We start from the raw sequence: 22,242 nt of genomic DNA, 5'->3' as shown, positions 1-22,242 counted from the left end.
ATGCTGTATGGTAATTTATGGACCTAATAGGTATCTAAAGCCATTTGCACATGTTGCCATGCAACCAGGCCATGCAGAATGTAGGCACCCTATATATAGAAATGAGTAAAGCAGTGATATTTTGGGGAGCAGGCTAGCAGGCGGGGCCCATTATTTACATCATAGGAGCCTGCACAACACAAAACACTGTTGCTGTATGTGGGTTTTATTTTATCTGGTTTTTTATCTTATATTTTTGAAAATGTACATCCAGCTTTTCCCCCTTTAATTTTTTGAGGGGTGCCCAAGAGAGTAGGGCCCTAAGCTATAGCTTGTTTAGCTTATATGTAAATCTGGATACCACATACCTTGCCTGCAGAAGGTCTCTGGAAGTTAAATCCTCTCCATCTCTAGCTAGGCCTGGGGAAGACCCCCTGTCTGATTTTGCCCTTGCTGCTATCGTGGTGCCTTCCAATGTTCATTGACTACAGCTTCCAACACTCCTGACCATTGGCCATTTTGGCTGGGGCTGATGGGAGTTGTAGTTCTACATCTCTGAAGAGGCACCAAATTTAGAGCAGTGTGGGTGGTTCACCCGCACAGGGCAGCAAGCCGAGGTGGCACAAAATTGAGAGGATCCATAACTGAGAAGATCCATTTGGGGGAGCCAAATCTGGCCTCACCCAAGGCGCCATATTACTAAAGATTACCAAAGTCCACCCCTGCACACCGGCTGCCCCAAACCAAGCTAAATGCACCAGCAGTCTGACTCCATATGAGCCTCCTGCTGCCTCTCTCTTTGGCGACATAAGCAACGGTAACTCATACTTCAAACACTTGAAACGGGAAGTGATTTTTTAAAAGTCACCACAATAATCACATCCATATATTTTAAAGCACTTGGCTGCCCTCAAAGAATCCTGGGAACTGTAGATTACCCTTCACAGAGCTACAATTCCCAGCACCCTTAACCAACTACAGCATTCAGGATTTTTCTTGGGGGGGGGGGAGACATGTATGGTGTGGAAGTTGTTTTAACATAATTCCTTTCTCCCCAGGTTAATCTTCAGGGTATCCAAGTACTCTGATGAAATTTGCTATGGAACCTCCTGTCTCCCCACCTTGATATCTTGCCTCCCGCTAAACCCGAAGAGGGGAGAAAGAACCTTTAAAGCTGCTGCTATGATATACAAATAACCTGGCATGCCTCCTTCGGAGAGAAGAATTTCAATGTATTTCCTGGGCAATCTCCTTGTAGATTTCTATTCAGCGGTACTGAAAACCTCACAGTGGGCATTGGTGTGTGTTTTTTGGTGCAACTCTATTAAAGCCAATCTATTCATCACCACCACCTTTACAATAGCACTCTATGTTGCATATTTGTAATGCAAAGAAACACAGCTTCTGCAGGTTCCCTGTGAAGCACTTTTCAGATTTTGTGCTCAGATTCCTATTATCATTCTAAAGAACTTTCTTTAACCTCTGTTGGGTCAATCAGCCTGAAAGCATCTATGTGAGCTAGGAGATTGCTATTTCCACAGGGCAACTGGAGTTGCTTCCATGTGCTTCTGAGGTCCTCTAGCGCTGCTAAGGCCCTGCATTTCTGCAATTATCTGGAAGCCGAAGCTGAACAGAAGTTCCACACATAATATATATTATCCAGAAATGGCCTTCCCCATGACCAAGATCCTCCGATGATGTTCCCATTCAGCAAAGCTCCTTGGAATTGTTAATTAAATGTTTCCTTCTTGTAGGTCCAGACTATTTTATTGTTTCCTGATGACGCAATGGCTCCTTCCAGGCTACCAATATTTTCATGTAGGCTTCATTCACATACCAACTAATTCAAGTTAGGCAGTTAAAGTTGATTGGGAGTTGTCGTGCAAACAATTCTGCTTCCCCCTAAACCGGGTTCTTGGCAACAAATAAAGTGATGAGGAAATTTTACCGCAAACTGTTGAGTAACAATTACTTGATGCAATGAAATATAACTTTCCCACAAACAAATATAAATAACTGATGCCATCTATCCAGTGGCGTAGCGTGGGTTGTCAGCACCCGGGGCAAGGCAAGTAATTTGCACCCCCTAACCCGTGGATTTGTGCCCCCTAACCCTAACCCCCAGATGTTGCGCCCGGTGCGGCCGCCCCCCTGCACCCCCCACGCTACGCCACTGCATCTATCCCACCCCCAATATTTTGTGTAAATAATCAGAAAGGAATGCACAATAAACAGGTTGTCTGGAAACGACTATTATGAGTGACAAGATTATATCTGCAAACAGGAACTGTCTAATTAAAGGTGAAGGCATTTTTATTAACCTCAATGTTAGGGGAGGGGGTGAGATGTTGATGTATTCATTTGTCTTGCATGCCTTTGCAAAAACCAATCAAATATGTTAATTTAAAAATAATAATAATAATAAATTCAATGACACTTGCTTTGTTCAGACAAGACGGGGCTGGTTGTGGAATTGCCACGTTGAGCAAACATAGGAGGACAACACAGAAAACTCCAGAATTCATTTGGGCTGATAATGAGCTTGCCTGGATGCAGTGTGAAAAAGTAGTCAGCCTGGAATTGCAGTTTTGGAGAACAAGGCAGCTGGAGAGTGAGAGCCACTTGCTCAAAGCTGTCTAGTAAGTCTCTGGAGGTCAAGCCCAACACACTGTCCATCAAATGACACCAGCTCTCAATAACCATTCACAGCCCCTTGCCTTCTTTGGATGTTTTTCCAGTGGGGAGATATGGAGAATCCCCAATTTTGGCCACCCTCCCTTGCTCTTTCTGAGGCTTCCATGCTACCAGTTCACCCCGCCCCTCCCAGAAGAGCAAAATAAAAGCGTTTGTGGTTTTTTCAGGATTAGGTGGATACATTATTTTGTCATGTGTCTTTACTTAAACAAACGGCAAGCAGCAGGGCTTCCTGTTGGCCAGAAGGCCAGCTTCTTCCCCTCTCCTGCTTTCTCCCAAGGCTTCGTCTCTCGTGTGACATCCTTTTCCATGATGTCAGCATTTTTGGCGTGAACTCCCCTCGTTTGAGGATATATGGTTCTTGGCTCCCACTGGCGTATCTCCGTTTCATCTCCTTCTGCTGCTACGCCAAATTAAACCCAGGAGGGGCCAAGTGTTGCAGGAAACAAGCCCCCGCTCTCGACAGGGTCAAGTAATACCTCAATGGGGAGAATGGCAATTTTCCAGGCACTGGATATCCAGCCCCTAACCTGGAACTAACTGACCACAGGCTGGGCCGCCCCCCCCCCATATTAAAAGCATCACCTCTCCGCCCCCCCCCCAGTTCCCCACCATGCTGGTATAAATACTTTCATTGCCTTCTAGTCATTTTAGGAGCTACCGTGCAGCGGTCTTCCCCCCACCCACCAGATTTGGGAATCTAGGGTGCTTCCAAGACTGTCACTATTTTCAGGCAGGAATCACACGATACGATACGATACGATACTGTACGATACGATACGCTAATCTTTATTGTCATTGTCCCATACAAAACAACGAAATTGAAAAAATCTACATCAGACATTCAGAAACCAACAAGCCTGCTATCCCAGCTATCCCAGCCTGGTTGACCTCCTAAAAACTCTTATACCCCAATAATTAAATACAATATACTCCCATAAAAACTACCTTACACGGCATTTAAAATCAAAATCGTATTTGGATAGAAACTGTTTCTCAGGCAGCTAGTCCTAGTCTTTCTAATCCTGTACCTTCTTCCAGAAGGCAGACACACCACACAGGTCGTGCGGTTTAAGTTGCCTTGGTCTCTTGGGCAACAAACCTGCTCCCCCCCCCCCGGTGAAACAGATCAGTTGTGATAAGTGATGGAGAGATGTGGAAGAACAATTGCTTGACGCAATGTCTGCTAACCTCTCTGCAAATAAATCATAAAGAATGCTTAATAAAACAGTTGATGCAAAACAAATCAGGCTGCACACTCGGGTCATCCTAAAGCAGCCCCACTCTGGCCTTGGTCACAGCCACCCTTCATAGGCCCACTTATTCTGTGGAACTTGCTCTGTTACAGGTGTATTCATTCAGCATTTGTAAGAAGTTGGTCTTTCAGTGTGGAGGCACCCACCCTGAGGATCTCCCTGTTTGCTGATACCAGGCAGACACCTTCACTGAACTCTTTTCAGCACCGGCTAAAAACACTGTTGTTTAGGCAGGCCTGTATAATGTTTGTATAGCTGTACCTTGGAAGTCGAACAGATTCTGTTCTGGAAGCCCATTTGACTTCCAAAGCATTTGGAAACCAAAGAGTGGCTTCCGATTGGCTGCAGAAGCCCCGTCGGACATTTGGCTTCCAAAAGAATGTTCAAAAACTGGAACACTCACTTCTGGGTTTTGATTGTTCAGGAGCTGACTTGTTTGGGATCCAAGGCATGACTGTAGGTGTATATACACTATACAGTGGTACCTCTGGATATGAACGGGATCCGTTCCGGAGCCCACTTCTGCGCATGCACGTGACATCATTTTGACCGTCTGCGCATGTGCAAGCAGCGAAACCTGGAAGTAACGCATTCCGTTACTTCCAGGTCGCCACGGAGTGTAACCCGAAAGCGCTCAACCTGAAGCAGCTTTTAACCAATAATGTGATTATTTTATACTTTTCGTAAACCGCCTTGAGGTTTTATTACAACCAAGCGGCATGTAAATCTTTTGAAACTGTTAAAAGTAAAATAAATGTAAAGCACCTTTAAAGCATACGCCTCTCCTTCAAAGAATCCTGGGAACTGTAGTTTGTTGAGGGTACTTGAAATAGCAGTTCTGTAAGCTACAGCTCCCAGAATTCTTTGGGAGGGTGTTTTAAATGTATGGCGTGGATACTTGCCAGAATCATAGTTGGAAGGTTCATTGGAGGCCATCAAGTTGAAATGCCCCCCCCCAACTGCTCAGAGCAGGATCTGAAATGCAGGATACAGTTGCAGCATTCTTGAATCCACCCCGCCCTGAGTCAAAATAGCTTGTTTCTTTAACAAAATAACCAGTTCCAGTCCTGAGATTTTTATTTTTTATTTTAAAAACCTAATAGGTTGGTAAATTACTTGATTCTTGCAACCCTGGAGAGGTGGGGAATGTGATAAAATGGCACCAGTAGGAATGGGAAAGAAATTCGATTCAGTTTGCGTTTATAGGTAAACTTACCTAATTCTCACTTTCCAAACCAGTTTGAGAACTGAAAGACAGCCATTCTTTCAAATTCACCCGTTTCTGAATGTTGCAATGGGGTTCTCCAGCCAAGTAACATGGACAGAAATGCATATACAGTGGTACCTTGGGTTACATATGCTTCAGGTTACATACGCTTCAGGTTACAGACTCCGCTAACCCAGAAATAGTGCTTCAGGTTAAGAACTTTGCTTCAGGATGGGAACAGAAATCGCGCGGCGGCAGCAGGAGGCCCCATTAGCTAAAGTTGCGCTTCAGGTTAAGAACAGCTTCAGGTTAAGTACGGACCTCCGGAATGAATTAAGTATTTAACCCGAGGTACCACTGTACAGTCATACCTTGGAAGTCAAACAGAATGCGTTCCGGAAGTCCATTTGACTTCCAAAACGTTCGGCAACCAAAGCGCGGCTTCTGGTTGGCTGCGGGAAGCTCCTGCAGTCAATCAAAAGCTGCAGAAGCCCCATCAGATGTTCGGCTTCCAAAAATAGTTCGCAAACCAGAACAGTCACTTCTGGGTTTGCGGTATTTGGGAGCCAAAACATATGAGAACTGAGCTGTTCGAAAACCAAAGTATGACTGTATTAGGGGAAGTTGCTTTGGAAAATGTATACAATAGGCAAAACTGCATACAAACATGTGTATGCTAGGAGAAATTTGCACTTGGGTGCTGATGAATTTTCTTGAGGGATTTGTAAAAAATATATAAATCACAAACTGATGTGGAAATGTAGAGAACTGAATTAAAGATGTGGGAAATGAGGAACAGGGAGAACCCAAAACTGACAGATTCTATGCCCCTACCTTAGTTATGTAGCCGCCAGATGTTTGATTCATTTACAGAATTTATTTGCCCAGTTCTAATTAGAACCACCACCGGCCTCAGACTGGAACAAGTAACTCCCTTAGACACTGATTAAATGATCAACTTAATCAGAGTCTCTTCCAAGCACGTCTGATTCTTTAAACAGTGTGGACCGCAGACAAGAGTCTGCAGCTATCCCATGGAGTTTCTGAATTGCAACATGCTTTAGATTGGAATATCTGCACTTTACTTGAATTTCCTGAATTACAAAACGTTTCTCCGTCATTCCCAGAGCATGAGTCTCCCTGCAGAGTGCATCTCTCAATAAAGGCTTGCATTTGCATTATATTCAGATCATACTGCAGCTGCTACTCTAAATGAACAAAGTATTTTATTAAAAAGAGGATTGCGGCTAGTCCAGTGTGAACCTCCCCCAAAACAATAAAATTGTTTTCTGGAAGAGTAGCCACGTTCAGTCTGTTAAAACAACAAAGAGTCTTGTGGTGAACAGATTTATTATGGCAAAAGTTTTCATGAACCGGAATCCACTTCCTCAGATAACGCTGAAATATAATCCTCAACACTTCAGACGTTAGCATAAAGGCACAGTTAGATGATCTTGTGTCAAAGCAAGGGTCACCCCATGCTTCCCCTATTACTTTCCTCATTGCAAAAAGTCTGAACTTTGGGGGAAATAGAAGCATTCTAAATCAAGTGTCTCCTGCCAGAAATGAGGGAATGTTTGTTTGGTTGTTTGATGTATTTATATTCCACATTTCCCCCAAGTTGGGATTCAATTCTACACGTGTAAACTCCCTTTTGGACTAAACATGTCATAACCATGGGAATTCAGTGCATGTATGGGGCTGGAATGGGACTCCTTATTGGCATAATTAAAAATGGAAAGTGTAATGCTAGTGGTCAACAAAAAGGGTTTAATGACTCCCCCAAGGCAAACCTTTAAAAATGTAGTATAAACGCAGACAACTGAGAAACACTGGCCTGCGAGCGCTCCATCTGGAGAACAGCCTTTACCAAAGATGTCATGGACTTTGAAGATGCTCAAACTCAGGACGAAAGGGAGAAACGTGTGAAGACGAAGGCACACTTGGCAAACCCTCATCATGATCAACTCCCATCCGGAAACCTATGTCCCCATTGTGGAAGGACATGTGGGTCCAAAATTGGCCTCCACAGTCACTTACGGACTCACTGTTAAGACTCTGTTCATGGAAGACCATCTTACTCGTGGCAGTGGCATAGCGTGGGGGGTGCAGGGGGGGGCGGGTGCACCGGGCGCAACATCTGGGGGTTAGGATTAGGGGGTGCAAATCCACGGGTTAGGGGGCACAAATTACTTGCCTTGCCCCGGGTGCTGACAACCCACGCTACGCCACTGACTCGTGGTGGTTGCCAAGGAAGAAGAAATTGTTTCATGAGCAGAGAAGCACCGGGGCAGCTACAATTTTAGGTTAATTCATCCAAGGCAAAAAAGAGAGATTTGGAGGAGGCGCGGGGGCATCTGTTCTCATTCTGTTCTTTTTCTTTTTATCTTTGAACCTTTGACTCAGCAGATTTGTGGAAAACCACAGCTTGGTTTGAGAACATGTTCAAGATTTAGAAATGCCAACTGCCAGACATTGTGGCAGATGTATTTCAGGAAAGGGACAGTGTGAAAACCTTTCATGTGTGTAACATCTCAAAAATAAATCACTGTGCCCTTTTCTTGCTGTTTGGGGTCCAGGTTGAAGGGGGGGGGGAGTTTTTTTTACTAACCAAGAAATGAAGATGTTACTCTGTCAATAATGATTTCAAAGGTAACCTAGGCTGCAATATAATGCCTATCTACTCCTATCTACTTGAGAGTAAGCCCTATTGAACTCATAGGAACATACATCTATCTGTACAGTGGTACCTCGGGTTAAGTACTTAATTCGTTCCGGAGGTCCGTATATAACCTGAAATTGTTGTTAACCTGAAGCACCACTTTATCTAATGGGGCCTCCTGCTGCTGCTGTGCCGCCGGAACACAATTTCTGTTCTCACCCTGAAGCAAAGTTCTTAACCTGAAGCACTATTTCTGGGTTAGCAGAGTCTGTAACCTGAAGCGTATGTAACCTGAAGCGTATGTAAGCCGTGGTACCACTGTATAGGGTTGCACTGTAAAATATGGATTCCGTATTAGAGCCAGAGGAAGTGATAATGAAGTCCTGTGAACTGAAGACTAGGAAAACGAGAAGCTCAGAGAAACTGAAACTGACAGATTCCCCCCTCATCACTACACAACTAACTTCACCGGGCACAAAAGAATTTACTTTCAGTAAAGCATAAGTAAGATTTTTCCATTAATCAATTTCCAAATGAAAAACAAAAGGTCTGAAAATGGGGGAGGAAGCAATGCTAAAACGACACATTAAAAAACCCCACCAAGGGCTCACCTTTTGCAGCACTTTCTAGGCAGAGATCCATGCCTTAAAGTGCCATGTCTGAGCACCTTTTTTGCCTCAGAGTTTTGCCTGCGAATTCCTGCTCTTTGACATTCAATTGGAACAAACATCAATTTGGGTTTTCAGTGGTAAAGAGCAGGTTTTCACGGGGAAAGCACCAGGGCAAAAAGAAAATCGCTTTAAAGCATAAACCTGTGCCAAGAAATGCAACACAAAACAAAGTCTGTATGAGCCCTAAAGGTAAACAGAACCCACTGCACCATTTAAAAAACATAAAAACGCTGTACTCCAACTATGTTTGTTTTTTTCCTAAAAAGATGGCTCCACTACTGTTCGTCTTTAAATGTGAACTGAGTTGGATTTCTCCCTCTGCTCTGAGTAAAACTTTGTTGGAAGCAACACACAATGTTGCGTAGATGGGAGGCTGCACAAAAATTGCATGCATAAGCAGCAACAATCCCACACCAGTGGACACGCACCTTCTTATTCCAGACTATCTTTATTTTGGGGTAGAGACTTCAATTGCATAACTGGCAAATTCAGGATGCGCAATCCAAGCTGATTTCTGCTGCTTGTTGGGGGAAAAGAATAAACACTTCTCCAAAAGACTGGACTTTCGGATGGGAAAAATGGGTTGGAAAGTGTGGGATGACACTTGCTTTAATGCAAAGGCCGTTGAGCTGCCTGCCAAGGAGATAAGAGTGGGTGCTCATTAAATAGCCAACGCCGTCTAATTTCCCTGCAAACACATCAGGACAAACGCTCTACAAAACAGGTAATCTGGAAGCACCCTAACTCTCTGCTCTAGTAAGAGCGTGTAGGATTGCAGCCGCCTTAGACTCCTTCAGTGCAGCAAGATACAGAACCTCTCTCTCCACTGAACAATAAATATTGTGATTGAGAGAGTTCTGTATTGTTGTTATAATGCAATTATTTTCAGTGTTACATTTCCGCGGTAATAGAAATGATTGATGATCGAAAGATCCCGGTAGCACAGAGAACAATCGGAATGTTTCAAATGGGTTTCCCCCCCACCCCCTCTTCCCAGACTCTCTGGCTACGTTTCGGGTTTTGTAGCTCTTCAATCTCTGCCTTTGGCTGGCAATCTCTGCTGCTATTGCATGCTGATTTGTTCCTCTAAATAATGGAAGGCCCGTTCTAGTGAAGTGTTGCACCTGTGACTAATTCTGAGAAAGTGCCTGTACGTAAGTACTGTCAAGGCCTTGGACCACGTTCAAGGAGAGCACCTCATTTCCCAAGGGTTTGCCAGTTGTATAAAATACTTCTATATTTTATACAAATTTCTAGTTGTATAAAATATTATTGGCAGTAATATTTCAAAATTCACTAACTGAGCAACGGGTCAAATTATTAGTGATTATAATGTTAATATAGGCCAGTATTCAATCAGGTTTCACTGAAGGGAGACCCACTGAAATGGATAGACCTAACTTGGCCATGTTTATTAATTTCAGTGGGTCTACTCTGAGCGATACTTAGTTGAATGCCATCCAAAATTGGCAACAATTGTTAAAAACGAAGCGACAGCAGTGGCAAATGTTTTCTCTTCCTTCTGTCCTGGGATTGAGTTCCAGCTTTTATCCTGAAACCAGAGAGCCAGAACCCATCAAAAGCGGAGCCCTCTGCTGAAATCCTATGCACAATTAACTTGGGAGCAAGCCCAGCTGAATATGGTGGGACATACATCTGAGTAAGCTTGCATACGCTTGCCCTGTAAATCTCCCTTCTCTCTGATATCCATCAGTCTTTTAAAAAAAAATTCACTTTGTCTGGACTGTGCCCAGAATTTGTGAGTTTTCATCAGTGGTTTGCTTTGGATAATCTTTAAAGTATAATAATGTGTTTTTGTAGGGCAGGATAACATTTGTGGTCCCTCCACCTTACAATTTTTTAGAAAGATTCATGAGGTTGAGGATGCTATAAAATATACAAAACAGGATCAGAAATATACTCTGGAAGATTAGTCATTTAGTTAAAAAACAGCAACCCTTCTTCCCCATCTGAAATGGATGGGTTTTAAATCCATGACAGATTATCCACTCACTAAGCCTTTTAGGGGGAAGGGTTTTAAAAGAAAAACATACAAAATAAATCTTGAATCTACTGTCTACTGCTTTGCAATGCTGAGAAACTGAGAAAACACAGTTCCTTTTATTGTCGGGTGGTTAGGTAAAACTTGGCAGGAGACAGGAATAGCTGAAGACGGCAATCTGAAATATACCTTCTAAGAAACAAATCTCATGGAAATTCATGTGACATTTACAGGTAAATATGTTTAGAGCTGGGGTGGAAATAACAACCTTTCCTGAATATGTATGTAAATAAGGAAGTCAGGCGGCAGACCAATATGTCTGAAGGCTTGATTTCCTTTTATTAACTTTTGAAGGGAGGAGAAAACCCAAGCCTAGCATGAACAACACAAACCCTCACCACTGCTTTTTCGGCACTTGAGAGCATGATTTTGGTATCAACTGCACCTCTTACTGTCTAAAAGGGAAACAAAAATAAACACTGAAAATTGATTGCCCTTCTCACACCTCAACTTTAAGTGTGATAACACACACAAACAAGCAGACACAATGATTGACGATACAAGTTTCCTGTGCTGTGGAGCAACAGATTTTCCATTGTTTATCTTCTGCATACGTTGAATGGAATACATACAGTACAGTATAGAAGTTTACAGTTCTTGGGGCCCAAAGAACATACATAATTCCACCTGCCACAGATTTACCAGGACCATCTCTGTTCTCTCATACTTGTCCTTGGTCCTCGCAGCTCGAGGAGGATGTGGTTTATTCAATCAATTCCCCTTTGTAATCCGTTCTGTTTAGAGCATTGTTTTCTCCTGCTGTACCAGTTTAAGAGGCACAGTTATTACCCTGGGATTGCTAAGCAGGCAAGAACACGCTGTTCCCATCCATAGGCCAAAAGAGCCACCAGCTACCATTCAAGCAAGAACAGCAGCAAGGGAAGAGGAGCATGGCTAGATCTGGGTCTAAATGCTCACCAAGGCACTTTCATTGGCCTTGGTTAAACTGGTCTCTCCCTTCTACCTTTCCCCTCCTCTCCGCTCCTCTTGTGTGACTGCCTTGTCTTTTTAGTTCGTAAGTCGGATGGCAAGACCAGGCTCTCATTTCCCCCTTTTCTTTTCAATTGATGTAAGCTGCTTCGGAAGATGACAATTGCCTGACAAGCAGGTTAAAAGAAAAATACAGTAAATAAATTAAACTGCCTGCTTTCTCAGCCAGTCTAGTGGTTGGAGGGAATGCGCTGAATTTGTACCTAATACTCCAGCAGATCCTTCAAATACCCTCTCTAAGAACTTTGCCTGCATTTGCTAAACCTTGAAACGCTGCAGATAACGGTAGCGCTGGGAAGGGAAGCTATATTTACGATCCAAAGAAAAAGAACACAAATCTCACATGAGCAGGACATGAGCATTTCTAAGCTGTAGGAAAATGCATGATTTGAAGGTTTCCAAAACAGTTTACTAGGGAATGCTGGCTGCCAGGCACCATGGAAATATTATCATTTTGCCTTTCATTTTCAGCTCCACTAGGATATTCCACGTAATATAATAAAAGTATATTTAATATTGGATGGGAATGTTGAAGTAAATCTTCAAGTTCACCCCAAGAGCCCCTGAATTGTGTATACATCTCCTTAACTCTTGCTTCATGATATTATTATTATTAGCAACAGAAAGGTCATTTCTAGAATTGTTCCTAGAATTGGAAGAATTTCTTAACTGCGGCATTTAGGCTGAAATCTTGTAAACACTTGCTTGGGAATAAGTGCCACTGAACTTGGTAGGACTTACTGTAAGCATATATATATACAGTATAGGATTGCATTGGTAGTCTATCTGTCCTCTGTACAATTAAAAAAAAAACAAGCCCACCTGATATCATACACACTATGTAAGTTGCTAAAGTGGAGTAGGAAATTTTACCCAAAATCGAATTGTACAAGTTATGAAGAAGAACCATTTCACAGCAATTCAGTATCTGGTCAGCAAAGCAGTAATGTGGTGGTGTTTTAAACCCATTTTAATTTAAATGAGGTGAAACTTTACAGTTTTTTAACGTATTTTTTCCTCAGTGCATTTTCAACAAACACCATGTTAGTGAGGATCCAATGTCAGCAACAAGAAAACTTGCCTGCTCCAAGTTTGAATATGTTATGGCTGTGTAATGGATTTTCACCAAATTGTTAATGTAATCAAACTGAGTACAGATAGGTTAGATGAGATTCTCCTCCTCACCCTCAAAAACCGCAATGATTTCAAAACAAATTCTCTCCAAAGGCGCACAAAATGTATAGCGGAAGCTACTGCATATATAAGTTGCAACCCCTGCATAACATGTAACGGCAAATATTTTTGTGTGTATTGAAGCAATATAGAATCCATTACACCGAAATTGGCTAGCTAACATCAACATAAAGCTGCCATAGCCAGAGCAATCGCTCACGCTAGCAGACTACTCAGCCCAGCTCCTGTTCATTTTGTGAGCTGCGGTGAATGTAATAAACTAACAAAACATTAAACGGAAGGTCATAATAATTTCAACATGTCACTTGGGACAACTCAAGATTTCCCCGGGATTTCAGGAAGACGGAGGGACAAGAGATGGAATATTTGCAAGTTTTGAGATTCAAACACTTGGGGGAACTCCCCCCCCAAAAAAATACATTTCAGGAAACCTTAAAAAGCTCTCCTGGTTCTCCACAAAACTGTCACTGAGCCCAGGCATATAAACAACTAATGAGCCGCTAGCTACAACACCAGTCACATCTCCCGGCATCTATTACACATTTTATTACCAAAGGTCTGCTGTAACTATGGATATATTTAGCGATTTGAGCTCCGGCACATTAGCTGTCTCGATCGCTTGGCTAATCTCTGTCTAATTTTCCTTGCCTGCGTCAGCTGAGATATTACGGCTTCATTTGGATAATGCTGCAATATAAACACTGCAGGCTTCTGGTGCCACACATCTCGATCTCCAATAACCGTGTCCGCATTCTGTTGCATTTGCTAGCTGGGGTATTATCTACCTCCCATTATTCCACAAAACATCGGTAAGGCCGATATAATGCAGATAACATATCCACGCGAATGCTGCAGACTTTGCTGCCTTAAATATTTCTCTGATCGCATTTTTCGGGTTTGGCTGCGCATGCTGCTTGCGCTAGGATTTATCATGCATTAGGGAAAAGAATGCAGGGGGGGGGGAACCCCTCAATGTGATACAATAACATAGTGACACAATACAGCGATGATAGCAAACCAACCTTTTTACCCCCCCCGATTGCTTGTGTCTGGAGACCGCGTCCACCACTCTTCTCCACCGAGGTTCCTGGAATCTGATATCAGCTGGGCTGGAGTTTCTTAAAAATGAAACCTTCTTTGCTGGGAGTTTATGAGGAAGTTTGGCGAGTTTTACGAGCCCTTGGGTAAATGGCAGACGGTCGCCCCATGGAGTCAGATCGGATCCACTGATGGGGAAGGGGAAATAGAGCCTCCAATGATCTGTTGAAGCATTAATGAGCTATGCAAGCCTGGATGTTCAGGTTTCTCACCCAGGCCTCGAACCATGAGCCACTGGTGGTGAAAGAGCTTTCCAGAACTCTGGGGCTTTGACCTGTGGTTGCTACATTCCCTGATGGAACTGGACTGAGCGAGTGGGCTTCTGACAGTGATAAACAGTGTGTCAAGGAGGGGGGGGGGAACACCCCGAGAAGACAGATCCCCAAACACATGCGGACAGGTGGGCAGATGGCATAGGAGAGCGAGAAAGAGAGAGCGAGAGAGAATGAGAAAGGGGAGCACAAGGCAAATGGATCCATGCATTGCCACGAACCGTGAAATAAACCCAGGTTGGAGGCATGTGAAAAAGTTGAGAGACAAAGAGAGTTATGCTCTCTTTCTCAGACAAACACATGACGGGATATGCACTGGTTGGAAATGAAGCCGCGTGGACACCCCAAAGCTTTGGCAGGCACAAACAGTATCGAAAGCAGGATCGTATACGACCATCCCGATAGATCATGAGCGCAAACACCACAAATGTAATTAAAAAGGTCATCTGGGAGGGGCCTGATGGCCATGAGATGATGGCTATGGGAAGGGGGCATGGTGTAGCAACTCATCGAGCTTTTGCCGAAGAACGCGACTTTCCGCTCCCATCCCACAGGTCAGGAAAGAGGAATTACATAAAATGGGGGTTGCGGGGAGGAAGAGAGGTGGCAATACTGTGCCAGCTTACCTGGGACAACGGGAACGAGGCCCGTTGAATACCATGGGACTTACTGCTAAAGAAACATGCACAGGTTTGTGCTGTCGCATAGTTGCTAAGGATGTAAGAAGGAACCTTTTTCGTTCCACCCTGTTTTTGCCACATTCAGCACTGTTGCACAGCCATTTGCCTTCTACCCAAAATTACATTGCCTCACTGTCCACTGCAGTGGAATTATTTGAAGTCCGGTTTTTATTAATTTGAGGTGTGTATGTCCAAATGACCATGTGCCATTTCAGGGGATGAGTGTACAGAGTAATGGGGTGGAGCTTCAAATTAGAAAAGGCACCGCCTTCAATCTGAAACTCCACCCCATCTTACATTTCCCTTCCCTGGAAAGGTACCTACCAACAGCCTCCAGGGTCATCTGGACTTACCTATATAAAATCGTTTTTTAAAAAATCAAATTTACTATTTAAATGTACCCAGTGTTGCATAATCATAGTAGGGTAAATCAGTATTTGGAACCCAGTGGTGGCAACCAAATAATTGCCTGTGGAATTAATGAATTGCCAAATATAAAAGCCAATTTTTTAATGGGGACATTTAGTTTCTAAGTAAGAAATGAGAGCAATCTCTTAAATATTTTTCACACCGTTCAAGGGTACCATTGGTCTGAAATCTCTAAATAAATAAATAAAATGCAGTAGCGTCCAATATGAAGCTACATGAAAGCAAACCCAAAATATAGCACAAGCGAGAAAGACACACTTGCAAGCTTCAGTCAGCAGAGTAATTGAAGTCTGAACCACAGTTTCAATCCCCCACTGCGCCAGCATGATTAATAAACAGGACTGTCATAAATAGCTGTCGCAGCAGTCCATACAGAGACACACCAGTTCCATCCACCTATGCCCAATATGCTGAAAAAAGAAACCTGAAGCCCTGATCCCATGCATGTCCCTCTATAACAGCCTTTGCTGATCTGCTCTCCTGATGTCTTGGACTACAACTTCCATCAGCCCCAAGCAGCATGGCTGTGCTGGCTGACGCTGATTAGAGCTGTAGTCCAAAACACATAGAGGGCACAGGCTGGTGCATCCCGTTTTGCTGCTTAAAGTGGAACCGGAAGGTACCGTCACTCTGCTGATGCCACTGCTGCGTTGTGTGGTCTTGTCCTTGAAGCGGCAGTGGCAGTTTCTGGAGAAATCTCGTGGAAATTGCTACCATTGCTGATTCTCTGGCAGTGGTGGTGGCAGGGCAGGTGGAGCCTCACCCCGCCTCATGAACAGGCCAGCCCTGGCTTGGCGAATGGTGCTCTAAAATAATTATCACTGACTTCAGTGGGATTTACTCAAATTAGGGTGCATAGGATTACATTCATACCTGAGATTCTACCTGACTTTTAGAAGACATCTGAAGGCAGCCCTGTTTAGGGAAGTTTTTAATGTTTGAAGCTTAATTCTGTTTAATATTCTGTTGGGAGCTGCCCAGAGTTCCTGGGGAAACCCAGCCAGATGGGCGGGCTATAAATAATAAATTATTATTATTATTATTATTATTATTATTATTATTATTAGAGGTTTTCCTTCCATTTTGTATGCAAAGCAGATAGTTGTCATCAGGGATGCCTGAGGATTTCTTGTACTGCACCTCCCAAGCTTTAATGAGTGGATCAGAAAATAGATATCCTTTGGAATTCCCACTTTCCCAAAGTTTACATTTGATTAAATATATGCGGAGTTTGCGAGAAAATCTATTTTGCAACATACATTTTCTGAGAAAACCTATTCAAGGATACAAATTTAGATTCATATTTAAATTGGGGTTTTCATGCATCTTTTTAAAAAATTCCAGATTAATGTGGAAATAACATGAAACGGATTTGTGAATGAACAGAGACACAGGTAGCACAGAATAAATATATTCAGAGATTTCAATCCCTAGTTGTCATATCCGAGAGAAATTGGTCCAGCTTTCCCTCTAGCAGCCAGCTTTCCTTCTAGCAACCACAGCAACAGGCAAGTGGAGTGGATAATTTCTGGCCGAGGTCAGTGCTGGAATGCCTTGCTCTTCCATATAGCAAGAATGTAGAAACCCGTCACCATCCAGATCCTGTTGGACTCCAACTCCCAGCAGCCCCAGCCAGCATGGACAGTGGTCAGGGATGAAGGGAGTTGTAGTCCAGTATCTGGAGGGCCACATCCAATGCCTGTTCCAAAACATGACTTTATAATTGTTCTTTTTTTGTTAAAAAGACTTGTATGAATTTCCTGTCAGCCTCCCTGACTACAGTATTTTTCAGCTGAAAGACAGGGTGTAAGTTATCTTAAATAAACAATACTTGCGGGGGTTTAACTTGTTCGTTTTAAATCCAGTTTGCCTTTTTTTATCTGACAATAATAGGGAAGATTAATCTTAAAGACTCCCAAAGCGAAATTTCCTTCCATCAAGTGGGAATGAGGGAGAAATGTTATTCAATTAGCGTTTAAAGGTGAACTTACCTAATTCTCATGTTCCAAAACAATTCATGAACTGAAACAGCATCCTTCAACATTTAAACGCCTCCGGATTTTGCAACGTGGTTCTCCAGCCAAGTAATTGCATACCCTAGGGCAAAGTGTGAAAATAAATACATAAAAGTGAAAATAACATAGAAAAATGGAGTACATGATAGAAAATTGCTTTGCAATAATGTGCATATTACGAGAAAAGCTTACGAATTTTCACAAAGTGTGTGTGTGTGTGTGTGTGTGTGTGTGTGTGTGTGTGTGTCTGTGTGTGTGTGTGTGTGTGTGTGATATGAGAATGTGGAGAACTAAATTTATTGTTGGAAAAATGAGAACCTGAAACTGACATTTTCCCACATTCCTAATACCAAGTGTCACTTTTGCTTATTAAATTGCTTACTAAAGTTATTAAACCCATCTTTTCAAATCCTTAAAAAAGAAACTATATTGAGATGTTGGTAATGCCCGTTTAATTATTTGGTTTCATTCAGTAAATTTAAAATTAAATAATCGGTTAAACATGTCTAAGCAGCTGATAGCACAAGATAATACTTTATAGAGGAGAAAGTGAATTTGCAACCAGAAAAAGGCAGGAATTAAAAAAAACACCACCTGAATAACAATGCAATATTAATCCTAAATGCACAAGAGAAGAAGTCCCATAGTGGGGAGGGGCTTATTTCAAAGTAAACATGTATAGGATTGTGCTGAAACATACTATCAATTAAATAGCTGTCAGATCAATTAAAACTAAACTAGAAAGGGAGAGGGAAATGGCACAGAGGCATTTGCAAATATCAGAAAAACTCACAAATAAGATGCTAATGATTAATCAGTAATCAGTACGCATACCCCTAAACATTTTGTGAATCTAAGTTTGGCCTTATTGAGGGGCAGTATTTCAAAATGAGTAGGAAAATGAGAGTACCCCCTAAACATTTTTAAGAAAAAAAGCACTGCAATTAATAATTAGGTTTGGGCCCAAGAAGCTATGTATGTTGTGCTTCTAATATTAATGCATAATTTGAGTTAATGGATTCAGTGGAAATAAATCCCAACATACAATGATCTTCAGATGTTTTCATGCCTGCAATGTACAATTTAAGATCAAATTCTAAAACTAGAGCCAAGTACAGTAATCTGGACTCACTGCATCAGGGTCGCCAACTTTCCAGCTGGCCTCTGCAGCTGTGCTTTTCACACAGTTGGTAAAGTTTATCCTGATGCTGAGAAAAAAGCTTCCTCTTCTGATTTCTGCAAATCAAACTGGCGTCAAGAGCGCAGGAGCAGGCCAGGCTGCTTCCCCCTCCATCAGTTGGCAACCCTGCTCACAGGGTTTCTTTTTGCTATTGCAGCCTGATAGGTTTCTCCGGTTCCCAGATTGCTGCACAAGCCCCCTTTCCACCCGCCCTCACTACCCGTCCGATGGGCTCCTTTCGCCGCCCCCCTCAGCTGTCCAAAAGTCTTGAAAGTGAAATTGCTCGCTTGCCATTAATCTCCCTGTTGTTTTTACGAGGCTCTCCCGCCTCTCCTCCCCCGGGGTGCCCGTTAAGGATCAAAGGTTAATTAATGCAGAGCAGACCGTGACCGCAGTTATTCTGACCCCACAAGGCCAGGTGGTCCCAGAGCCCCGATATACAAGATGCGATGAAAGGGTGACACGGCCCAGGAATTTACAAGATGATGAGGCGTGGCGGGTCGGGTTGGGCAAAGTGAAGAGAGAGGAGGCCTTTGGGGAACTGACCTCCTCAGGTCAGCTGGGAATGGGGGGGGGGTGAGGGAGAAGTATTATAATAAGGGGGCAGTCCGACACACATCTTGAACCAGGCCCATTTTAAATGCTAAACTATGGATTGGCGCTATGGGGATGAGCCTCAGGCTGCGTACACACAATCTCTTCGAAGCACGTTTGAAGCACATTCCCCACCCCTTCAAAGAATTCTGGGCCCTGTAGGTTATTAAAGGTTTCTGGGAATTGTAACTCTGTGAAGAGTAAACTACAAGTTCCAGAATTCCTTGATAAAAACACTTCGGAGGCCCCAAGCCTCAAGCAGGTCAGATTGGTTTCAACTAGGGCCAGGGCCTTTTCAGCACTGGCCCCGACGTGGTGGAACGCTCTGTCACAAGAGACTAGGGCCCTGCGGGACTTGACATCTTTCCGCAGGCCTGCAAGACAGAGCTGTTCTGCCTGGCCTTTGGTTTGGACTCGGTCTGACCCTTATGTTTCCCTCCCCTTATGGTTTTGATTTATCAGCTACTTTAAAATGAGGCTGCATTTTAAATTGCATTTTAACCTGTATTTTAAATTGGGTTTTTTCCCTTTCCTTTTCTCCCCTCCCCTTTCCCCCCATTATGTTTTTACTGTGATTTTATTGGTGTTAGCCGCCCTGAGCCCGGCTCTGGCCGGGGAGGGCGGGGTATAAATAAATTTATTATTATTATTATTATTATTATTATTATTATTATTATTATTATTATTGGAAAGAATGTGCTCCAAAGGTTCTTTAAAGGTATAAGTGTGTACACAGCCTCAGGCAAGCTCCTTCCTCTCCTCCCCTTACGGGTTATGATTCCTTCCCTACTCCCCCAGTTTAAATAATCATTTACCATCACCCATCATCACTATGACATCTGAAAGGGAAAACTGGTGTTGGCACTTGCCCTGTAAGCCAGGACTGCAAGCCGGGATACAAACTTAGCTTACAATTCAGACTTTTTAGCAGCCTTGGCAAGGGTTTCGAAGAGCGTTTGCAGCTCATAATGCCTCTTGCTCTGAGGAAGAAGGGCAAGGTGGCTCCCAGAATGATGGGAGTGGTTGCATTTGCTACAGAGGCATTGGCAAAAACTATTTTAAATGGTAAACTGGCAGGTCTTATGAAGAGAATGGGGAAGAGTGGACAAGGTGTGATGGGGAGCAGGAAGGCAGTGGTCGCAGACAGACCAATGAAAGCAGTTTCCCATGACCCACTGTAGCCTTATGAGGCTTTGCCCTTGGGCGGGGAAAAATATTGCGCCCGGGAAAGGGAAAATGGGAGTCAACAGACACTCAAGGAATAGTTTCGGAGAAAAAGCTTTATTTCTACCATCCATGAACTGGTAGAAGGAGCAAGTGTGATAGTTCACAAACAAGCACGAGTTCACAGTCATTTGCACAGAGCATACATTCCCCTTCCAGTTCCCTCCCCTTTCTCCTCCTCCTCCAAAGTCCTGCCTCGAGTTCCCCTGAGCATGAACAGAAAGCTGCTGTGTTAGGACTCTTTTGGACTCTTCCCAGGAAAGGGGAATGAGAGCGGTTCAGCATGTCCAAAGTTGTTGCTACTGAATGAGATAAAAGTCCGTTCTCAGGCCTGCCCTGAACAGAGCCTATTCATTAGCCTTTTTGAAGCTCTCACCTACTGATAAAAGTAACGATTTGCCCTTGCACAGCATCTTAGCAGAGGAAAACTTTAGCTGTGGATTTTTAGAAGACAAAAGGAATTTTGGACAGTTTTGAGGCCTGGGGTGATTATTGGGGGGGGTGACTTCGGGCCTAGGTGGGGTCACCTGTCCTCACCTCCTTCACCACGAGAGGAGATGGGGCTTAATATACAGGAGGTGACCATTGTGGGCGCATTCAATTGACGTACAACCACCAACACGTGGCCCTTTTGGACCCAGAAGAGGGCAGAATGGGGGTGTAACAGGGGCAGAACGTAACAGGGCTGGGTGGGCTGGGCTTATGCACACTCCACCAAGGTGCGCAGGGCCCAGGAATGGAACCTGCGGCAAAATGGTTGTCGTCTGTATTAAAACTGCAGTGTGTGCACATGCCAAATATTTTTGCAACAAAAAGGTGCAAAGACACCTCTATCAGATGGTGAAATAAGTGGACAAAAAAAGAAAAAAGCACAACAAATTTTATATCCTGCCTTTCTTCCAGGGAGGAGTTCACGAATCTCTTCCTCCCTTATTTTATCTTCACAACAGCCCTGTGAAGTTGGTTAGGCCAAGACACTGCAACCTGCCCAGAGCCACCCAGTGAGTCTCATGGCTGAGCAGGGATTTGAATCCTGGTCTCTCCCAGGTCCTAGTCCAACACTAACCGCTATTTCACACTAGCACCCAATATGCCTGGGAGTCATCTGTAGGATTATCTAAAAGTGATTTTGTAGATTCTGCATTTTATTTTATTTTAATCTTCCTGTTATTGTTTTTAAAAAATTGTTTTTATTTTTATTGCATTATGAAAAAATGTTATTGGGGGCAGAGGAAGTGATTGTGGCAAACCCACTGGCCATGGTACCCCTGAATGCATAAGTTGAATGAACTCCTTCATGAAAGACAAGGAACAGGCAGACAATCACAATTGGCTTTGTTTTCAATTAATTTTATTTTTTAAAAAACCTGCATAATATTATGCTGAATCCAACAGAAACTGCTCATCCAAATTTATTGAATTCCTCTTTGCCCCCTCAGAAAAGAGATGCTGGTTGCATCTGCATCAGCTGTTTATTGGCAGTAACAGCATAGATCAAGCGAGTTTAATATACATTATTTACATGTGCTCCACAATTGCTTCTTTTTCTGGGCAGAGGTTACGGACCATATTAATTTGGTATCAAGTACTCACTTTAAGGTTTAATTGTACCCATTTGGCCTGTATTTGATGGTGCAGCATATCAAAGACAGCCGCCACCAAAACAATACAAGTATGTGTGGCCTACATTGAGATATATGACTACCCTGGCATTCTGTGCTAGTCGTTGTACCATTGTGAATATCTGCATCTCAGGAGCTGCATATGCACTATATGTTTAAAGCATATTTAAAGTACCTCTACTCCCATAGAATCCTGGGGACTGCAGTTTTTTGCAAGTGTTGGGGAGGGTGGCTCTGTGAGGGATAAACCACAGCTTCCAGAATTATTTTGTGGTGTGTGTGCTTTAGGTGTGTTTTCAATGTACGGTTTGTATGCTACCTGTGTTTGAAGTATCACTGGTAACTGGGAAATGGATATAAAGCCCCATTTCTCTCCCCCCCCCCGGGGGGCATTCTCCCCTCTCCTTTCCCTG

General features: G+C 43.3%; 2 protein-coding genes across 4 annotated transcripts in view; one reads left to right on the top strand and one right to left on the bottom strand.

The window, feature by feature from the left end:
• NTN5 (netrin 5) overlaps positions 1-19,593 on the bottom strand; it is a 48,786-nt gene extending 29,193 nt beyond the window's left edge. The window contains exons 1-3 of one of the 3 annotated variants that reach the window (XM_081168401.1): positions 18,342-19,593; positions 17,186-17,291; positions 13,738-13,975 (exon numbers count right to left, since the gene is read on the bottom strand). The gene's annotated coding sequence lies outside the window, so the exon portion shown is untranslated. The other 2 variants (XM_081168402.1, XM_081168403.1) reach the window with 2 other exon arrangements.
• A 2,236-nt stretch (positions 19,594-21,829) lies between these two features.
• Positions 21,830-22,242, top strand: part of IZUMO1 (izumo sperm-oocyte fusion 1) — a 21,263-nt gene continuing 20,850 nt past the window's right edge. Inside the window, exon 1 of the mRNA XM_081168776.1 lies at positions 21,830-21,879. Coding sequence (XP_081024902.1) covers positions 21,837-21,879 — 43 coding nt within the window. The 5' untranslated portion in view covers positions 21,830-21,836. The remainder of the gene's footprint in view (positions 21,880-22,242) is intronic.

The sequence above is a fragment of the Podarcis bocagei genome (genome assembly GCF_964188305.1).
Source record: "Podarcis bocagei genome assembly, chromosome: 13".
NCBI lineage: Eukaryota > Metazoa > Chordata > Lepidosauria > Squamata > Lacertidae > Podarcis > Podarcis bocagei.
The sequence above is the reverse complement of the archived record's forward strand: the minus strand, read 5'-3'. Positions and strand labels throughout refer to the sequence as shown.